Source organism: Oncorhynchus clarkii, chromosome 12 (assembly GCF_045791955.1).
Source record: "Oncorhynchus clarkii lewisi isolate Uvic-CL-2024 chromosome 12, UVic_Ocla_1.0, whole genome shotgun sequence".
Taxonomy (NCBI): Eukaryota; Metazoa; Chordata; class Actinopteri; order Salmoniformes; family Salmonidae; genus Oncorhynchus; species Oncorhynchus clarkii.
This window is the reverse complement of record NC_092158.1, coordinates 95649640-95670121: the sequence shown is the minus strand read 5'-3', so window position 1 is coordinate 95670121 and position 20482 is coordinate 95649640. Positions and strand designations below refer to the sequence as shown.

Below are 20482 nucleotides of genomic sequence, written 5' to 3'. Positions count from 1 at the left end.
TGCCATACCTATATAACGTAGGTAGATGACGTGCATACCTATATAACGTACCTACATACCTATATAACGTAGGTAATGACCTACATACCTATATAACGTAGGTAGATGACGTGCCATACCTATATAACGTAGGTAGATGACGTGCCATACCTATATAACGTAGGTAGATGACGTGCATACCTATATAACGTACCTACATACCTATATAACGTAGGTAGATGACCTACATACCTATATAACGTAGGTAGATGACGTGCCATACCTATATAACGTAGGTACACAGCGTAATGACGCCATGTAAAATGTTGCACTACACGTGCAACACAGCGTTCCTAACCTAGCCCACAATGTCTGCTGTGTGGATCGAGCAGTCAACAAGTCAAACAGTCATTTGAAAGAGTAAGAACATTTCAGGTTTCTGTACAGCACTTTGAGATATCAGCTGATGTAAGAAGGGCTTTATAAATAAATTAGATTTGATTTTCAGTGAGACAACTCAAAGGTGAAATCCATAACACCAAGTTAATGGGATTCATTGACAATCAACCGTTCTCTGTCGTGGATGATGTTGACAATCAACCGTTCTCTGTCGTGGAGGATGTTGACAATCAACCATTCTCTGTCGTGGAGGATGTTGACAATCAACCGTTCTCTGTCGTGGATGATGTTGACAATCAACCGTTCTCTGTCGTGGATGATGTTGACAATCAACCGTTCTCTGTCGTGGAGGATGTTGACAATCAACCGTTCTCTGTCGTGGAGGATGTTGACAATCAACCGTTCTCTGTCGTGGATGATGTTGACAATCAACCGTTCTCTGTCGTGGAGGATGTTGACAATCAACCGTTCTCTGTCGTGGAGGATGTTGACAATCAACCTCTCTCTGTCGTGGATGATGTTGACAATCAACCGTTCTCTGTCGTGGAGGATGTTGACAATCAACCGTTCTCTGTCGTGGAGGATGTTGACAATCAACCGCTCTCTGTCGTGGAGGATGTTGACAATCAACCGTTCTCTGTCGTGGAGGATGTTGACAATCAACCGTTCTCTGTCGTGGATGATGTTGACAATCAACCGTTCTCTGTCGTGGAGGATGTTGACAATCAACCGTTCTCTGTCGTGGAGGATGTTGACAATCAACCGTTCTCTGTCGTGGAGGATGTTGACAATCAACCGTTCTCTGTCGTGGAGGATGTTGACAATCAACCATTCTCTGTCGTGGAGGATGTTGACAATCAACCGTTCTCTGTCGTGGAGGATGTTGACAATCAACCGTTCTCTGTCGTGGAGGATGTTGACAATCAACCGTTCTCTGTCGTGGAGGATGTTGACAATCAACCGTTCTCTGTCGTGGATGATGTTGACAATCAACCGTTCTCTGTCGTGGATGATGTTGACTTTGGCGACTGATCGAGCACCGATTCTGGGTTGTGCATCAGTGGTGCATCATGTTCTCGTGTACAGTCGTGGCCAAAAGTTTTGAGAATGACACAAATATTAATTTCCACAAAGTTTGCTGCTTCAGTGTCTTTAGATATTTTTGTCAGATGTTACGATGGAATACTGAAGAATAATTACAAGCATTTCATAAGCGGCAAAGGCTTTTATTGACAATTACATGAAGTTGATGCAAAGAGTCAATATTTGCAGTGTTGACCCTTCTTTTTCAAGCCCTCTGCAATCCGCCCTGACATTTTGTCAATTAACTTCTGGGCCACATCCTGACTGATGGCAGCCCATTCTTCCATAATCAAAGCTTGGAGTTTCTCAGCATTTGTGGGGTTTTGTTTGTCCACCCGCCTCTTGAGGATTGACCACAAGTTCTCAATGGGAGTTGAGTTCCTGGCCATGGGCCCAAAATATGGATGTTTTGTTCCCCGAGCTACTTAGTTATCACTTTTGCCTTATGGCACGGTGCTCCATCATGCTTGGAAAATACATTGTTCGTCACCAAACTGTTCCTGGATGATTGGGAGAAGTTGCCCTCGGAGGATGTGTTGGTACCATTCTTTATTCATGGCTGTGTTCTTAGGCAACATTGTGAGTGAGCCCACTCCCTTGGCTGAGAAGCAACCCCACACATGAATGGTCTCAGGATGCTTTAATGTTGGCATGACACAGGACTGATGGTAGCGCTCACCTTGTCTTCTCCGAACAAGTCTTTTTCCGGATGCTCCAAAAAATCGGAAAGGGGATTCATCAGAGAAAATGACTTTAGCCCAGTCCTCAGCAGTCCAATCCCTGTACCTTTTGTAGAATATCAGTCTGTCCTTGATGTTTTGCTGGACTTTCTTGGGCGCCCTGAAGCCAACAACATAACATTCTGGAGTATATGCAAATTGCCATCATACAAACTGATGCAGCAGACTGTGAAAATTAATATTTGTGTCATTCTCAAAACTTTTGGCCACGATTCTTGTTGGGGATTAATCAGAATTAGTTGGGTAACATAGATAAGATGTTTTATTTTCATTTTATGCTTGTGAGTTACTTCTCATCAGAATGTATCTTGTTGTACTATAGTGTTGGCCATTTTCAGTTATCTGTTCTCTGTCAGGGTTCAGTTACTTGGGCTGCAGAGAGGGGAGAGGTCAAGCTTGTCTTCATGTGTAAACGTATATTTTAAACCATGTGAAGGGATGATTGATGGGGAACCAATTATCTCTTGGCTCCACAATGTCTGTGTGCCAGTCACTCCCTACTTTTCCCATCGGGGAGAGGAGGATGGCAGTGTCTGGAACCATTCTATGTTCCCTCTCTCGTTGCCCTTATCTTGACCTAGAGGCTCACTTTCCTCTTCGTGAGCTTGTCCAGAATTGGTTGTATTTGGGATGGGAGTGTCTAAAATTACAATTGATATATATCATTGGGTGGGGGTAATGTCTTAGTACCATTTTGTACCAAGAACGAGATAAGAGCTTTGTTTAGGAGACCAAACTGAACGATAATTTATAGCCAATGCTATCTGGCTAGGGGATACTTCTCTCTGAAGTAAAGTCTTTTTGTGTAAGTTCCTAAGACCTGTGGTTTGTCATGTCGTCTAGGGGGGGGTGGATCTTTGCTATAAAAGATCCCAGTTGCCATTATGTTGACCACTCTCAACTTTTCATTAGAGATACTGAAATGTTGAAAGTCAAAATGCTATTGCAAAAGCTTAATTATTATTAAAAGGTGAAGATTAAGCATTACTCTGACTGGTGTGTGATTTGCTCTCTCATCATTTGGTAATTAAGGAAATTTCCACGACACTCTACACACTACCAAGTGCGCTATTTTTCAGATGTTGCCCTACCGGAGTTACACAGTAATAGTGTCACTGCTATTAGCTTCACGACATACTATGGATTGCCATTTGGGTCTTTACGTGTCAGAAAAGATACGTCAAATAAACACTATTTTATAATAACACAATTTGCCGCGTTAAATAAGCTTTTAATTTGACACGTCAAATAACACAGTTCTATTATAGAATGTCGTGTGTTCTGAATCTGCACGTTCAAAGCCAAGCAACACCACTACTATCAGCACTGTCAAAGCTGTACAGGAAAAGTCTGCAAACAAGCAAACACTGGCCACGAACGATGTGTTTACAATACCGCGTTGGGTAATAAAGCATTATTTGTTAGAACGCAACTTCTGGGGTAGCTAGCGTTAGCTTGGTACCTATCTAGCACCAATACAACCAGCCTGAAAACAATGACCAGTAGAAACTGCAGTCATTTTCATTATTCTTAGCAATGATTTAGGAATCCTTGAGTAAGTATTAGCTAGGTTGCCACTTGTTGTTCGGCTATTGAAATTGAACTTCAGTTCATGAAAATAAATAGCTAGCCAGCTACTTAACCCTGTTGCCCAAAGCTAACGTTATAAGCAGCCAGCTAGCTTCATCTGGCTAGTGAGGCTCGACCGGACCGGGTTATGTGTTGTGAAGCTAGCCACAATAAGGATTAGGCACAATAGTGGAATTTGCGAATTGCCTTCAAAATAAAAGTACTTATTTGAAAGTGATGCAGAAGGTTACAATTGGTGGAATCCTGCCATATTTAGACTAGATAATGTTAAACAAGGTTGGAATGTGAAGCAATGAAATGGGGTATCAGTCCCCTCGGTGACGCCCGCAGAACACAACCGTGAAAAGTTTACGCAAATATTAACGTTGTAGCTCTTATCGCGGGACTGTGACTGTGTAAAATCACCTCCCCAGTCAGTCTATTGTGTGTTTTGACATTCATATTGCACTCTACCGCTTTACCTAAGGATTGAGAATCAATGATATGATGTAACAGTCTACTCAATCCCCAAGATATTTTTTTCCAACATCCTCCTCAGAGTTTTCAGACTCCAAAACATCCACGCAGTATTGTTTTTCCTCAGGAATAGTGTTCAATACAAACAGGTTGACAATAAATGTGGCTCAATTCACAGTTGTTTCAGAGTCCCGCAATAAGAGCTATGATGCTAATGTTCTCAGGGTGTCACGGAGTAGACTGATACCCCATGTCATTGACCCACAATCCATAGGTAAGGCTGTACAGTGAAATAAGGATGCCCCCAATGCAACTCTAAAGTATAATACATCCAGTGTGATTTCAACAGATTTTTGTCAAATTAACAAATCATTGTCCTTTGTTGATTTCATATAACAACATTCCAACCTCGTTTAGCATGATCTATTCAATTATGGCATAATTATACTATTTGTATTCATTTGCATCACTGTCAATTACATACTTTTATTTTGAAGTCCACTATTGTGGCTAATCCTTATTGTGGTTAGCTTAACATAGATGGGTCCGACCACCATTAATCAATTAATCTCTTTCTTTCTCTCTCTCGGAGGACCTGATGCCCCAGGACTACCTGACATGATGACTCCTTGTTGTCCCCAGTCCACCTGGCCGTGCTGCTGCTCCAGTTTAAACTGTTCTGCCTTATTATTATTCGACCATGCTGGTCATTTATGAACATTTGAACATCTTGGCCATGTTCTGTTATAATCTCCACCCGGCACAGCCAGAAGAGGACTGGCCATCCCACATATGCTCTCTCTAATTCTCTCTTTCTTTCTCTCTCTCGGAGGACCTGAGCCCTAGGACCATGCCCCAGGAATACCTGACACGATGACTCCTTGCTGTCCCCAGTCCACCTGGCCGTGCTGCTGCTCCAGTTTCAACTGTTCTGCCTTATTATTATTCGACCATGCTGGTCATTTATGAACATTTGAACATCTTGGCCATGTTCTGTTATAATCTCCACCCGGCACAGCCAGAAGAGGACTGGCCACCCCACATAGCCTGGTTCCTCTCTAGGTTTCTTCCTAGGTTTTGGCCTTTCTAGGGAGTTTTTCCTAGCCACCGTGCTTCTACACCTGCATTGCTTGCTGTTTGGGGTTTTAGGCTGGGTTTCTGTACAGCACTTTGAGATATCAGCTGATGTACGAAGGGCTATATAAATAAATTTGATTTGATTTGAAATAAGAACTGTCTTATAAATTAGGGTTATTTTAGATGATGACACCTAGCCTTATAGTTAGCTAGCTAACTATAGCTACTGAAACAGATGTTAGCTAGCTAACTACAGCTACTGAAACAGATGTTAGCTAGCTAACTACAGCTACTGAAACAGATGTTAGCTAGCTAACTACAGCTACTGAAACAGATGTTAGCTAGCTAACTACAGCTACTGAAACAGATGTTAGCTAGCTAACTACAGCTACTGAAACAGATGTTAGCTAGCTAACTACAGCTACTGAAACAGATGTTAGCTAGCTAACTACAGCTACTGAAACAGATGTTAGCTAGCTAACTATAGCTACTGAAACAGATGTTAGCTAGCTAACTACAGCTACTGAAACAGATGTTAGCTAGCTAACTACAGCTACTGAAACAGATGTTAGCTAGCTAACTATAGCTACTGAAACAGATGTTAGCTAGCTAACTACAGCTACTGAAACAGATGTTAGCTAGCTAACTACAGCTACTGAAACAGATGTTAGCTAGCTAACTACAGCTACTGAAACAGATGTTAGCTAGCTAACTACAGCTACTGAAACAGATGTTAGCTAGCTAACTACAGCTACTGAAACAGATGTTAGCTAGCTAACTACAGCTACTGAAACAGATGTTAGCTAGCTAACTACAGCTACTGAAACAGATTGTTGTCTTGCTATGTTTTTGGGGAATAACATTGTTTGCATCCATGAGCTAGCTGGCTTTTTTATATGACCAGCACTGTAGGTGCGCGAGATAATTTTACCAGCATCATAGCATACGTATCGATGAATCGCTGTGACATATGAAATAGGAGTGATCGTGTAATCAATGTGTAATAACCACATAAAACAATGTATGAACGTGTTAAATGATTATGTGAAGGGCAGTCATATTCAGGTCCTGATTGGTCAACAAGCTTTTAGTCCACATCAAGTAACTGATGCAGCATTAGAATCAGATTTAAAAACAGGTTAAAGTACACCTTATAGAACAACACTAACTGTGAAGAGACACACAAAAGGTACAGACACACGCACACACATGATAAGACACGCACTCTACACATGTACACTGTAATATTGTTGCATAGTGGTTTTATACATGTTGTATTGTAGATATGTAGTGGTGTAATAATGTTATGCAATGTACTGTTTTATCTTTAGTTTTATATGTAATGTAAGTGCCAAAATGGGTTCCCGAGTGGCGCAGCGGTCTAAGACACTGTATCTCAGTGCAAGAAGCGTCACTACAGTCCCTGGTTCGAATCCAGGCTGTATCACATCCGGCGGCGCACAATTGACCCAGCGTCGTCCAGGTTTAGCCGTCATTGTAATTAAGAATTTGTCCTTAACCGACTTGCCTCGTTTAAATAAAGAATACAAATAAATGTGTTTGGACCCCTAATAAATTAATATGGGCAAATTAAAATCTGTCATGTTGTCCAGCACCACATTTTCCTAACGGAAACCCTGTGTTCAGTCAGTCTTACCTACGATCTGTCCCCGTACTGCATCACTGTCTGATGGATTCAGCTTACACAGATCCAACCGCTGGTCTGGAGAGAGAGAGAGAGCGAGAGAGAGCGCGAGAGAGCGCGAGAGAGAGAGAGAGACAGAGAGACAGAGAGAGAGAGAGACAGAGAGACAGAGAGAGAGAGAGAGACAGAGAGACAGAGAGACATATAGAGAGAGAGAGAGAGAGAGAGAGAGAGAGTGGAGTTTGTAGTGTACCCGTGTGCTACAGATCCATGCCAGAACATGTCAATCTGCTAACATAACTAAAGCCCCCCCGTTGTAACTGCCGTCGGCAGTAAAGGTCTGAACATGTTTTGGACACTTTTGGTACCTAATAAAACTGATATTTGTCAGTCCCCTTCACTTTCCCAAATGTGGTTACATTACAGCCTTATTCTAAAATAAAGTATTTCCCTCATCAAGCTACACACAATACCCCATAATGACATCACAATACCCCATAATGACATCACAATACCCCATAATGACATCACAATACCCCATAATGACATCACAATACCCCATAATGACATCACAATACCCCATAATGACATCACAATACCCCATATTGGCAAAACAAAAAGTTTTTTTAAAACATTTTTGCAAATGTATAAAAAAATTCTGAACAGAAATACCTTATTTACATAAGTATTCAGACCATTTTCTATGAGACTCAAAACTGAGCTCAGGTGCATCCTGTTTATTATGGATCCCCATTAGTTCCTGCCAAGGCAGCAGCTACTCTTCCTGGGGTTTATTATGGATCCCCATTAGTTCCTGCCAAGGCAGCAGCTACTCTTCCTGGGGTTTATTATGGATCCCCATTAGCTGCAAGGCTACAGCTACTCTTCCTGGGGTTTATTATGGATCCCCATTAGTTCCTGCCAAGGCAGCAGCTACTCTTCCTGGGGTTTATTATGGATCCCCATTAGTTCCTGCCAAGGCAGCAGCTACTCTTCCTGGGGTTTATTATGGATCCCCATTAGCTGCAAGGCTACAGCTACTCTTCCTGGGGTTTATTATGGATCCCCATTAGTTCCTGCCAAAGCAGCAGCTACTCTTCCTGGGGTTTATTATGGATCCCCATTAGTTCCTGCCAAGGCAGCAGCTACTCTTCCTGGGGTCCAGCAAAATTAAGGCAGTTATACAATTTTAGAAGTGAAACCATGCACCTGAACAAAGATAGCGCAGACGTGCGAATGCCTTTTGAATCATAGTTATACAATTGGAAAAACATTACAATACATTTCACAACATATTCAGTGTGTGCCCTCAGGCCACTACTCCACTACCACATATCTACAACACTAAATCCATGTGTGTGTGTTTGTATAGTAGTGAGTATGTTATTGTGTGTGTGTGTCTGTATAGTAGTGAGTATGTTATTGTGTGTGTGTGTGTGTATAGTAGTGAGTATGTTATTGTGTGTGTGTCTGTATAGTAGTGAGTATGTTATTGTGTGTGTGTCTGTATAGTAGTGAGTATGTTATTGTGTGTGTGTGTATATAGTAGTGAGTATGTTATTGTGTGTGTGTCTGTATAGTAGTGAGTATGTTATTGTGTGTGTGTGTATAGTAGTGAGTATGTTATTGTGTGTGTGTGTGTATAGTAGTGAGTATGTTATTGTGTGTGTGTCTGTATAGTAGTGAGTATGTTATTGTGTGTGTGTGTATAGTAGTGTGTATGTTATTGTGTGTGTGTATAGTAGTGAGTATGTTATTGTGTGTGTGTCTGTATAGTAGTGAGTATGTTATTGTGTGTGTGTGTGTCTGTATAGTAGTGTGTATGTTATTGTGTGTGTCTGTATAGTAGTGAGTATGTTATTGTGTGTGTGTGTGTCTGTATAGTAGTGAGTATGTTATTGTGTGTGTGTGTGTCTGTATAGTAGTGAGTATGTTATTGTGTGTGTGTGTGTCTGTATAGTAGTGAGTATGTTATTGTGTGTGTGTGTGTCTGTATAGTAGTGAGTATGTTATTGTGTGTGTGTGTGTCTGTATAGTAGTGAGTATGTTATTGTGTGTGTGTGTGTCTGTATAGTAGTGAGTATGTTATTGTGTGTGTGTGTGTTTGTATAGTAGTGAGTATGTTATTGTGTGTGTGTGTGTCTGTATAGTAGTGAGTATGTTATTGTGTGTGTGTGTGTATAGTAGTGAGTATGTTATTGTGTGTGTGTGTGTGTATAGTAGTGCGTATGTTATTGTGTGTGTGTCTGTATAGTAGTGAGTATGTTATTGTGTGTGTGTCTATATAGTAGTGAGTATGTTATTGTGTGTGTGTGTGTGTATAGTAGTGAGTATGTTATTGTGTGTGTGTCTGTATAGTAGTGAGTATGTTATTGTGTGTGTGTCTATATAGTAGTGAGTATGTTATTGTGTGTGTGTGTGTCTGTATAGTAGTGAGTATGTTATTGTGTGTGTGTCTGTATAGTAGTGTGTATGTTATTGTGTGTGTCTGTATAGTAGTGAGTATGTTATTGTGTGTGTGTGTGTCTGTATAGTAGTGAGTATGTTATTGTGTGTGTGTGTGTCTGTATAGTAGTGAGTATGTTATTGTGTGTGTGTGTGTCTGTATAGTAGTGAGTATGTTATTGTGTGTGTGTCTGTATAGTAGTGAGTATGTTATTGTGTGTGTGTCTGTATAGTAGTGAGTATGTTATTGTGTGTGTGTCTGTATAGTAGTGAGTATGTTATTGTGTGTGTGTGTGTCTGTATAGTAGTGAGTATGTTATTGTGTGTGTGTCTGTATAGTAGTGAGTATGTTATTGTGTGTGTGTGTGTCTGTATAGTAGTGAGTATGTTATTGTGTGTGTGTGTGTCTGTATAGTAGTGCGTATGTTATTGTGTGTGTGTGTGTCTGTATAGTAGTGAGTATGTTATTGTGTGTGTGTGTGTCTGTATAGTAGTGCGTATGTTATTGTGTGTATAGTAGTGAGTATGTTATTGTGTGTGTGTGTATAGTAGTGAGTATGTTATTGTGTGTGTCTGTATAGTAGTGAGTATGTTATTGTGTGTGTGTCTGTATAGTAGTGAGTATGTTATTGTGTGTGTGTGTATAGTAGTGAGTATGTTATTGTGTGTGTGTGTATAGTAGTGAGTATGTTATTGTGTGTGTCTGTATAGTAGTGAGTATGTTATTGTGTGTGTGTGTGTCTGTATAGTAGTGAGTATGTTATTGTGTGTGTGTGTGTCTGTATAGTAGTGAGTATGTTATTGTGTGTGTGTGTGTCTGTATAGTAGTGAGTATGTTATTGTGTGTGTGTATAGTAGTGAGTATGTTATTGTGTGTGTATATAGTAGTGAGTATGTTATTGTGTGTGTGTGTGTCTGTATAGTAGTGAGTATGTTATTGTCTGTGTGTGTGTCTGTATAGTAGTGAGTATGTTATTGTGTGTGTGTCTGTATAGTAGTGTGTATGTTATTGTGTGTGTGTCTGTATAGTAGTGAGTATGTTATTGTGTGTGTGTGTGTCTGTATAGTAGTGTGTATGTTATTGTGTGTGTGTGTGTCTGTATAGTAGTGAGTATGTTATTGTGTGTGTGTGTGTCTGTATAGTAGTGAGTATGTTATTGTGTGTGTGTCTGTATAGTAGTGAGTATGTTATTGTGTGTGTGTCTGTATAGTAGTGTGTATGTTATTGTGTGTGTGTCTGTATAGCAGTGAGTATGTTATTGTGTGTGTGTCTGTATAGTAGTGTGTATGTTATTGTGTGTGTGTCTGTATAGTAGTGAGTATGTTATTGTGTGTGTGTCTGTATAGTAGTGAGTATGTTATTGTGTGTGTGTCTGTATAGTAGTGAGTATGTTATTGTGTGTGTGTCTGTATAGTAGTGAGTATGTTATTGTGTGTGTGTGTGTCTGTATAGTAGTGAGTATGTTATTGTGTGTGTGTATAGTAGTGAGTATGTTATTGTGTGTGTATATAGTAGTGAGTATGTTATTGTGTGTGTGTGTGTCTGTATAGTAGTGAGTATGTTATTGTGTGTGTGTGTGTCTGTATAGTAGTGAGTATGTTATTGTGTGTGTGTGTGTGTCTGTATAGTAGTGAGTATTGTAACGGTTTTGACTTGAGGTTATTTTTTTATAGGGGTGCCAGGTAGGTTGTGCCTACCAGAGAAAACATTGGTTTCTCCTTTTGTTGTTTGGGAGGGAATGAGTCCCATCTGGTCCGTCAAGTCTACACCATACAAAGGACTTATGTAAACGTCAGAAGGGAAATCAACTTTTCATAAACCCTTAAAACATTGAAAGAACTTCAAAAACAACTATTCTTTTGCGTGGGTTGTATTAGCAACATCAATGGATTACACACACATAATAATATAACACAATGAGTTCTGGTTCCTCCAGAAATGTCCTGTACCTCGGGCCTAAAAAGAGTCCCGCCCGGTAAGGAGTTCAGTGAACTCAAGTGACTTGTCACGCAATGTTGGTCCGTTCATTCCGTGTAGCGTAAACCCAGTATTAAATCATACAATCAATATAACCATTTTACCACAGAACTTTAAAGCGTATCTGCTCTTACTAATTCCTCAACTACATCTAACTACATAAATCATCACCGTATACATCATATCAAAACAAATGAAATACCGTATACAAAAAAGGTGGTAGTCAGTCGGTCAGTCAGACAATCCAATCCGCCACCAGATCTCCAGCGGAGAAAGGCCACGAAGAATAGAGAGGAGTAGTCCACGGACGCAAAGAGTGGATCCGATCCTGGGTAAACTCTCAGGCTACAAAACACACGTTTAACAGCAACAAAACAACCGGAATAGAGAAGCTTCAGGAACACATCCTCAGTCACGTCTCCATCACAAAACGCCACTTTTGCGCAGCTGATGCTGGCTATTTAATTGGGAATTAAAGGGAAAGCACCCTATTGGAAGGAGAAGCCCTGAGACGGCTCAAAATAATTCAGGGCCGTCACACACCCCCTCCCCTGGAAAAAGCCGACCATTGCCCTGGAAGGCACATCTTGGTCGGGGTAACCGAGAAAGGTCTCCTCATCACTTTCCTCTACAAAAATTCTCATGACTTTTTGGAGCTCACGCTCCTCAGCTGAGGGGTCACAGGCCTTAAGGTGTGAGACTTCTGGGTCTGGGAATCCGAGAAAAGTCTCCTCACTTTCCTCTTCAAAGATATCCAAGATCTTGCGGCGCTCAATCGCCTCCAATTCCTCAGCCGAGGGGTAACAGGCCTTAAGGCGTGAGACATGGACAACGCGCATATCTTCACCTGTGTCCTCTTTCACCACTCGGTAGTTCAAAGGGCCCATCTGCTCCACAATCCTATATGGTCCTTGCCATTTAGGAGCGAGCTTGGCAGAGAAGAATTGTTCAGCTTTCGAGTAAGGATGAGAGCAAAGCCACACCCGATCACGAAGCTGAAACTGCATGTCTCGTCTGTTCTTATCATAATTTCTCTTCTGCTTGAGTCGAGCCTGGGTCATGTTCTTTGAGACAAGAGCTCTCAAGTCATGGAGATGGACTACCTGGTCATAGCAAGCAGCGTCTGGAGTAATCTGCTGGGGCTGTAGCACCATATCCAAGGGTCCTCGGAGGGGACGACTTAGGTTCAGCTCTGCAGGTGTGACTCCAGTGGACTCTTGCACAGCAGAATTCAGGGCAAATCGAAACTCGTGAAGGTGCTTGTCCCAGTGTTTGTGCTGGATCCCTACATAGGAAGCAATCATTGTCTTCAAGGTTCGATTTACTCTCTCAGTGAGATTGGTCTGTGGGTGATAGGCCGTGGTCAACTTCTGTCTCAGGTTCCATCTTTGGCAGGTCTCCTCAAAGAGATCAGAGACAAATTGGGAACCTCGATCAGACAGGATGTAATCAGGCACTCCCCAGCGAGTCAGGATCTCTTTCGTAAGGATGTTAGAGACGGTCCTTGCTGTGGCCTGACGCAGGGAAAAGAGTTCCACCCACTTTGAATAATAATCAACAAACACAAGCATGTACACATTCTGATTGGAGCTTCTAGGAAATGGACCCATCAAATCCACTCCTAGCATTTCCCAAGGTCGGGTAACCACCGTTTGCTGCAACTTGCCAGCAGGCTTTCTACCTTCTGGTTTGTACATTTGACAAACCTGACAGTTTCGGATGTGTGACTTCACATCCCTGCTCAGATGTGGCCAGTACAGTAACGCTTGCAACCGCTTGTAGGTTTTGAACCTGCCCAAATGACCAGCTAATGGGTCTTCATGGAAATGTTGAAGCAGTTGTAGGCGTAGAGTTTCAGGTATGTACAATTGGTAGAGGGTTCTGTGAGGTAGTTGTACAACACGGTAGACTTTGTCTTCTATGATGGTCAGCTTTGTGGTAGGATTGACCATCTTTTCTCCATCTTCCAGGATAGTCTGGTACAAAGCCTGTACTTCTGGATCATCCTGTTGGGCTTTCCATATGGTCTCATCAGAGATGGGAAAGTCTGTTTTGGGCGAGTCTCGACTGCTTGACAGGACAGTAGCACATGTAAAATGAGGGCCACAGTTATCACAAGCAGGAGCCCTGGATAAGGCATCTGGAACAGTGTTGTATTTTCCTTTCCTGTATTCTACAGCAAAGGTGAACTCTTGCAACCGTAGAGCCCATCTTATGAGTCTGGTGCTTGGTTTGTTGGTCTTGAACACCCACACAAGGGAGGAATGGTCAGTGACCACAGTGAAGTGTCTTCCCTCCAGGTAGTACCTCCACTTTTCCAAAGCCCAGACAACTGCAAGGCACTCTTGCTCGGTTGTGGAGTAGTTCCGTTCTGCTCCATTCAATGTCCGACTGGCGAACGCTAGCACTTCTTCAGTGCCAAGTCCAGTCTGTTGGACTAGGACAGCACCAAGTCCAACATCACTTGCATCAGTGTAAACAACAAAAGGGGAATCAAAGTTGGGATGACCTAAAATGGGAGGTGTGACGAGGTGTCGTTTCAGGGTTTCAAAGGATGTCTGGCACTCTGCCGTCCATAGGAATTTCACTCCTTTTCGCTTCAACGCGTTGAGGGGTTCTGCCACCTGGGAGAAGTTCGACACAAACCGATGGTACCATCCAGCCATCCCAAGGAACCGTTGAAGGGCCTTGAGTGTGGTTGGCACAGGAAAATCTTGTACCGCCTTGGTCTTTTCAGGATCCACATGAATGCCGTCGAAAGACACAATATGGCCAAGGAACTTCAGGGAAGTTTGGCAGAAGTTGCTCTTCTTCATATTCACGGTCAGACCAGCTTCTCTTAGCTTGTCCAACACTGCTTGAAGATCTTGAAAGTGTTGTTCTCTGTTCTGGGAGTAGATAATTATATCGTCCAGGTAGACGAAACAGATCTTCCCTTTGAGCTCCCCTAACGCAATCTCCATCAGTCTTTGGAAAGTGGCAGGTGCATTCTTTAATCCAAAAGGCATCACCTTAAAGGAAAACAAGCCCTCAGCACAGACAAAAGCAGTCTTGTCCTTGCTTTCCTGGTCCATCTCAACTTGCCAATAACCACTATTGAGGTCAAGGGTAGTGAACACAACAGCGCCAGACAATGACTCCAGGATCTCGTGGATGGTAGGAAAAGGATAGGCATCAGTCTGGGAAACATTGTTGGTCTTCCTATAGTCCACACAAAATCTAAGACCACCAGTCTTTTTTGGGATGAGGACAACAGGAGCAGCCCAAGGAGAGGAGGAACGTTCTATTATATCTTGTGTTAACATATCATTAATGAGTCCCTTTTGGATGATTAGCTTCGCTGGGGACAAACGATATGGCTTTTGCTTGATCGGCATTTCCTGTGTAAGGAATATTTTGTGCTTCAGGAGCCCGGTGCGTCCTAGCCTTGAAGTACATACATCAGCATTATTCTGCAGCTGTTCCAACAGCCTTAACTCCTCTGGATGTTCCAGCTGAGCTCTTCTTACAGCCTGTAAAAGGAGATCGTCAGAAGGATTATCAAGGGTTAGTGGTAACGGAGCAACGGCAGAGAAGACTGCCACATTTGAACCCCAATCATGTAACTTCGTAGCTTCTGATTGGAAGAAATGCTTCTTGCTCGGATTGTATGGAAACCAGTAGCAATTGTGTGCGATATCAATCTGGACACCACTGAAGTACATGAAATCAATTCCCAACACGACAGGAAAAGCAAGGTTCTTGGTTTGTAGGATCACCGAAGGAATCATATAGGAGCGGTTACACAGGCGGAACTCTACCTCACTCCATCCAAGGGGTCGTTTAGCCTCACCATCCGCCAGATAGAGTGGACCTTCTGTCCACGGCTTCAAGTTGTATTGCGGACCTTTAACCTCCTTCCACAGTTTCTCATTGAGCAGTGTGTAGGATGACCCGGTGTCCAGGATGGCTCTTCCTGTCCATGGGCCTATGGACAGGGGTAACACCAGTTGGTGCGGTATGAACTGAAAGGAAGGGGATGTCGATGGGGGGGCGTAGGCAGTGACTCTTGGGATTTCAGCTCTGGTTAAAGCACCCAGAGAAGGATGGTCATTCCTGCGAAGAGAGTTAGGTGTGTTGGCCTGTTGTGATTTGTGGTTTCTGGAAGGGTTTTCTTGATACGGTCTTGGACATGTAGCTGAAGAATGTCCCTTTTGGCTACATCTCCAACAGAACATGAGAGGGGTCATGGCTTGAGACTCTGGCTGTTGTTGATGGTCTGTCTTGGGTAACGGTTTGGGTGTCTGTTTCTTTCTTTGGTCATATTGCTGTTGGCATTCTCTGTCCTTCTCAAACTGCTGTCCCAAGCGAACCAGTCCATCGACAGTGGTGACTCGTTCTCGGAGTTGACTGGCTAGTAGTGGGTTGATGTTCTTCAAAATCAATTTAATTACCTCTTCCTCCTCAATGCCAGGTTTCCACCTTCTGCACAGGGAGTGGTAACCGTATGCAAAGTCACGGATACTCTCTTTCTCTCTTTGTACTCGATTCCTGACTCTGTCTGCCAACTCATCTGTGTAGTCCTCAGACAGAAATGCAGAGGAAAACTTGGCCTCAAAGTCAGCCCAGGAGGTAGTGGTGAGACGTGCCACATCCCACCAGTCTCGAGCTGTCCCATGCAACACATTCCTCAATGTGGCAAGGAGTTCTTCGTCAGCCAGGGGATTGAGGGCAAGAAAGTCACGACATCTTTCTAGGTACATTAGCGGATCAGGACTGTCATCTTTTTTCCCAAAGGTGGGAAATTGCAATTTAATGGGCATCGCCCCCACATGACGTCTACTCAAATCACCATGAACAAACGAGCTAGGAGGGATTGAGGAAGTAGAGGGGGAGGGCGTTATCGGACAATGAAAATGAACACCAGGATGCATGGTGGATTGCATCCTGCAAGGGGTGGCTGTAGCATGGCCTTGTCTTGGCTCTTCAGAGGTGCCAGCTTGGCCCTCAGTGGTCTGAACAGAAGTGGACACCAGAGAAACTCTGTGTAAGGAGTTGTGCCTAATGGAGGCCATGTCCACAGACACGTCATCCAACATTTTAACACAATTAGAGAGCTCTGTTTGCAAGTGGTCTACAGTGTTAACCATGGGAGAAAAAACTGAATTAACGTCCTTGAGGACCTCAGTGTGATGATGTTGCAGGCGCCATTGGAGAGTGGCAGTGAGTTGGTTTCGTTGGTAGTCAAACTGCCTGTCCATGGCACCAGTAATTTCCCGTCTTCCACTCTCACTGAGCTCTGTCAGTGTGTGGGTTAGAGTGCTCAGTGAGTTTCTGAATTCCATGGCACTCTGTTGTTGCTCTTCCCTCAGACATTTAAATTTATCGTGGATAAGAGTTTGGAGATGTTGTTGAGTCCGACGAATATCAAGGATGTCACCTTGAAGTTGTAAGACTCCCACCTCTGGAGATAAACCAGACAATGGAAGAAGGTTGGGTGTCAGAGGGAGGGCTAGCTCAGTACTTCCACACAGATCCATGTCAATAAGTGAGTAACTGGTTAGACCTCCTGTGGCCTGTAGTTCAGACCGAGCATTCAGATTCCCAGGGCTCTGGCCCAAATCTAGGGCTCTGGCCCATTATCTCCATTCACATTATGATTTGTATTGTCAGCTTGATGGTCAGAATGGCCCTGTATATTCCCATTGACAGGTATGACATGGATGAGCACATTATCTTGGGGTGAATCCATTGTTTTAATTCCACACAAAAGATTTGCTTTGGTTAGTTCTCAATGTTGTGCTGTCCCATCTGGGGTGCCATTTTTTATGTAACGGTTTTGACTTGAGGTTATTTTTTTATAGGGGTGCCAGGTAGGTTGTGCCTACCAGAGAAAACATTGGTTTCTCCTTTTGTTGTTTGGGAGGGAATGAGTCCCATCTGGTCCGTCAAGTCTACACCATACAAAGGACTTATGTAAACGTCAGAAGGGAAATCAACTTTTCATAAACCCTTAAAACATTGAAAGAACTTCAAAAACAACTATTCTTTTGCGTGGGTTGTATTAGCAACATCAATGGATTACACACACATAATAATATAACACAATGAGTTCTGGTTCCTCCAGAAATGTCCTGTACCTCGGGCCTAAAAAGAGTCCCGCCCGGTAAGGAGTTCAGTGAACTCAAGTGACTTGTCACGCAATGTTGGTCCGTTCATTCCGTGTAGCGTAAACCCAGTATTAAATCATACAATCAATATAACCATTTTACCACAGAACTTTAAAGCGTATCTGCTCTTACTAATTCCTCAACTACATCTAACTACATAAATCATCACCGTATACATCATATCAAAACAAATGAAATACCGTATACAAAAAAGGTGGTAGTCAGTCGGTCAGTCAGACAATCCAATCCGCCACCAGATCTCCAGCGGAGAAAGGCCACGAAGAATAGAGAGGAGTAGTCCACGGACGCAAAGAGTGGATCCGATCCTGGGTAAACTCTCAGGCTACAAAACACACGTTTAACAGCAACAAAACAACCGGAATAGAGAAGCTTCGGGAACACATCCTCAGTCACATCTCCATCACAAAACGCCACTTTTGCGCAGCTGATGCTGGCTATTTAATTGGGAATTAAAGGGAAAGCACCCTATTGGAAGGAGAAGCCCTGAGACGGCTCAAAATAATTCAGGGCCGTCACAGTATGTTATTGTGTGTGTGTGTGTCTGTATAGTAGTGAGTATGTTATTGTGTGTGTGTGTGTCTGTATAGTAGTGAGTATGTTATTGTGTGTGTGTCTGTATAGTAGTGCGTATGTTATTGTGTGTGTGTCTGTATAGTAGTGTGTATGTTATTGTGTGTGTGTCTGTATAGTAGTGAGTATGTTATTGTGTGTGTGTCTGTATAGTAGTGCGTATGTTATTGTGTGTGTGTCTGTATAGTAGTGAGTATGTTATTGTGTGTGTATATAGTAGTGAGTATGTTATTGTGTGTGTGTGTGTCTGTATAGTAGTGAGTATGTTATTGTGTGTGTGTGTGTCTGTATAGTAGTGAGTATGTTATTGTGTGTGTGTGTGTGTCTGTATAGTAGTGAGTATGTTATTGTGTGTGTGTGTGTCTGTATAGTAGTGAGTATGTTATTGTGTGTGTGTGTGTCTGTATAGTAGTGAGTATGTTATTGTGTGTGTGTGTGTCTGTATAGTAGTGAGTATGTTATTGTGTGTGTGTCTGTATAGTAGTGCGTATGTTATTGTGTGTGTGTCTGTATAGTAGTGAGTATGTTATTGTGTGTGTGTCTGTATAGTAGTGAGTATGTTATTGTGTGTGTGTCTGTATAGTAGTGAGTATGTTATTGTGTGTGTGTGTGTCTGTATAGTAGTGAGTATGTTATTGTGTGTGTGTCTGTATAGTAGTGTGTATGTTATTGTGTGTGTGTCTGTATAGTAGTGTGTATGTTATTGTGTGTGTGTCTGTATAGTAGTGTGTATGTTATTGTGTGTGTGTCTGTATAGTAGTGAGTATGTTATTGTGTGTGTGTCTGTATAGTAGTGAGTATGTTATTGTGTGTGTGTGTATAGTAGTGAGTATGTTATTGTGTGTGTGTATATAGTAGTGTGTATGTTATTGTGTGTGTGTGTATAGTAGTGAGTATGTTATTGTGTGTGTGTGTGTATAGTAGTGAGTATGTTATTGTGTGTGTGTGTATATAGTAGTGAGTATGTTATTGTGTGTGTGTCTGTATAGTAGTGAGTATGTTATTGTGTGTGTGTCTGTATAGTAGTGAGTATGTTATTGTGTGTGTGTGTGTGTATAGTAGTGAGTATGTTATTGTGTGTGTGTCTGTATAGTAGTGTGTATGTTATTGTGTGTGTGTCTGTATAGTAGTGAGTATGTTATTGTGTGTGTGTCTGTATAGTAGTGTGTATGTTATTGTGTGTGTGTCTGTATAGTAGTGTGTATGTTATTGTGTGTGTGTCTGTATAGTAGTGTGTATGTTATTGTGTGTGTGTGTATAGTAGTGAGTATGTTATTGTGTGTGTATCTGTATAGTAGTGAGTATGTTATTGTGTGTGTGTGTATATAGTAGTGAGTATGTTATTGTGTGTGTCTGTATAGTAGTGTGTATGTTATTGTGTGTGTCTGTATAGTAGTGTGTATGTTATTGTGTGTGTGTGTGTCTGTATAGTAGTGTGTATGTTATTGTGTGTGTGTGTGTCTGTATAGTAGTGTGTATGTTATTGTGTGTGTGTGTGTGTGTGTGTATAGTAGTGTGTATGTTATTGTGTGTGTGTGTGTCTGTATAGTAGTGTGTATGTTATTGTGTGTGTGTGTGTCTGTATAGTAGTGTGTATGTTATTGTGTGTGTGTGTGTCTGTATAGTAGTGTGTATGTTATTGTGTGTGTGTGTGTCTGTATAGTAGTGTGTATGTTATGCGTTTGTCTCTTCACAGTCCCTGCTGCTCCATAAGGTGTATTTTTATCTGTTTTTTTAAATCTGATTCTCATGTAGTCATGGCTCTGTGTAGTACTGTGGAATAGAGTTCCATGTAGTCACGGCTCTATGTAGTACTGTGGAATAGAGTTCCATGTAGTCATGGCTCTATGTAGTACTGTGGAATAGAGGTCCATGTAGTCACGGCTCTATGTAGTACTGTGGAATAGAGTTCCATGTAGTCATGGCTCTATGTAGTTCTGTGGAATAGAGTTCCATGTAGTCTTGGCTCTATGTAGTACTGTGGAATAGAGTTCCATGTAGTCACGGCTCTATGTAGTACTGTGGAATAGAGTTCCATGTAGTCACGGCTCTATGTAGTACTGTGGAATAGAGTTCCATGTAGTCATGGCTCTATGTAGTTCTGTGGAATAGAGTTCCATGTAGTCATGGCTCTATGTAGTACTGTGGAATAGAGGTCCATGTAGTCATGGCTCTATGTAGTACTGTGGAATAGAGTTCCATGTAGTCATGGCTCTATGTAGTACTGTGGAATAGAGTTCCATGTAGTCATGGCTCTATGTAGTACTGTGGAATAGAGTTCCATGTAGTCATGGCTCTATGTAGTACTGTGGAATAGAGTTCCATGTAGTCATGGCTCTATGTAGTTCTG

The 20482-nt window shown here is 42.1% G+C and overlaps 1 protein-coding gene across 2 annotated transcripts in view; it reads right to left on the bottom strand.

The window, feature by feature from the left end:
- LOC139421702 (E3 ubiquitin-protein ligase SMURF1-like) overlaps window positions 1-20482 on the bottom strand; it is a 70645-nt gene that overhangs the window by 37410 nt on the left and 12753 nt on the right. For both annotated transcript variants that reach the window (XM_071172810.1, XM_071172811.1), the window contains exon 5: window positions 6982-7047. In XM_071172810.1, the coding sequence (XP_071028911.1) occupies window positions 6982-7047 (66 nt within the window). The remainder of the gene's footprint in view (window positions 1-6981; window positions 7048-20482) is intronic.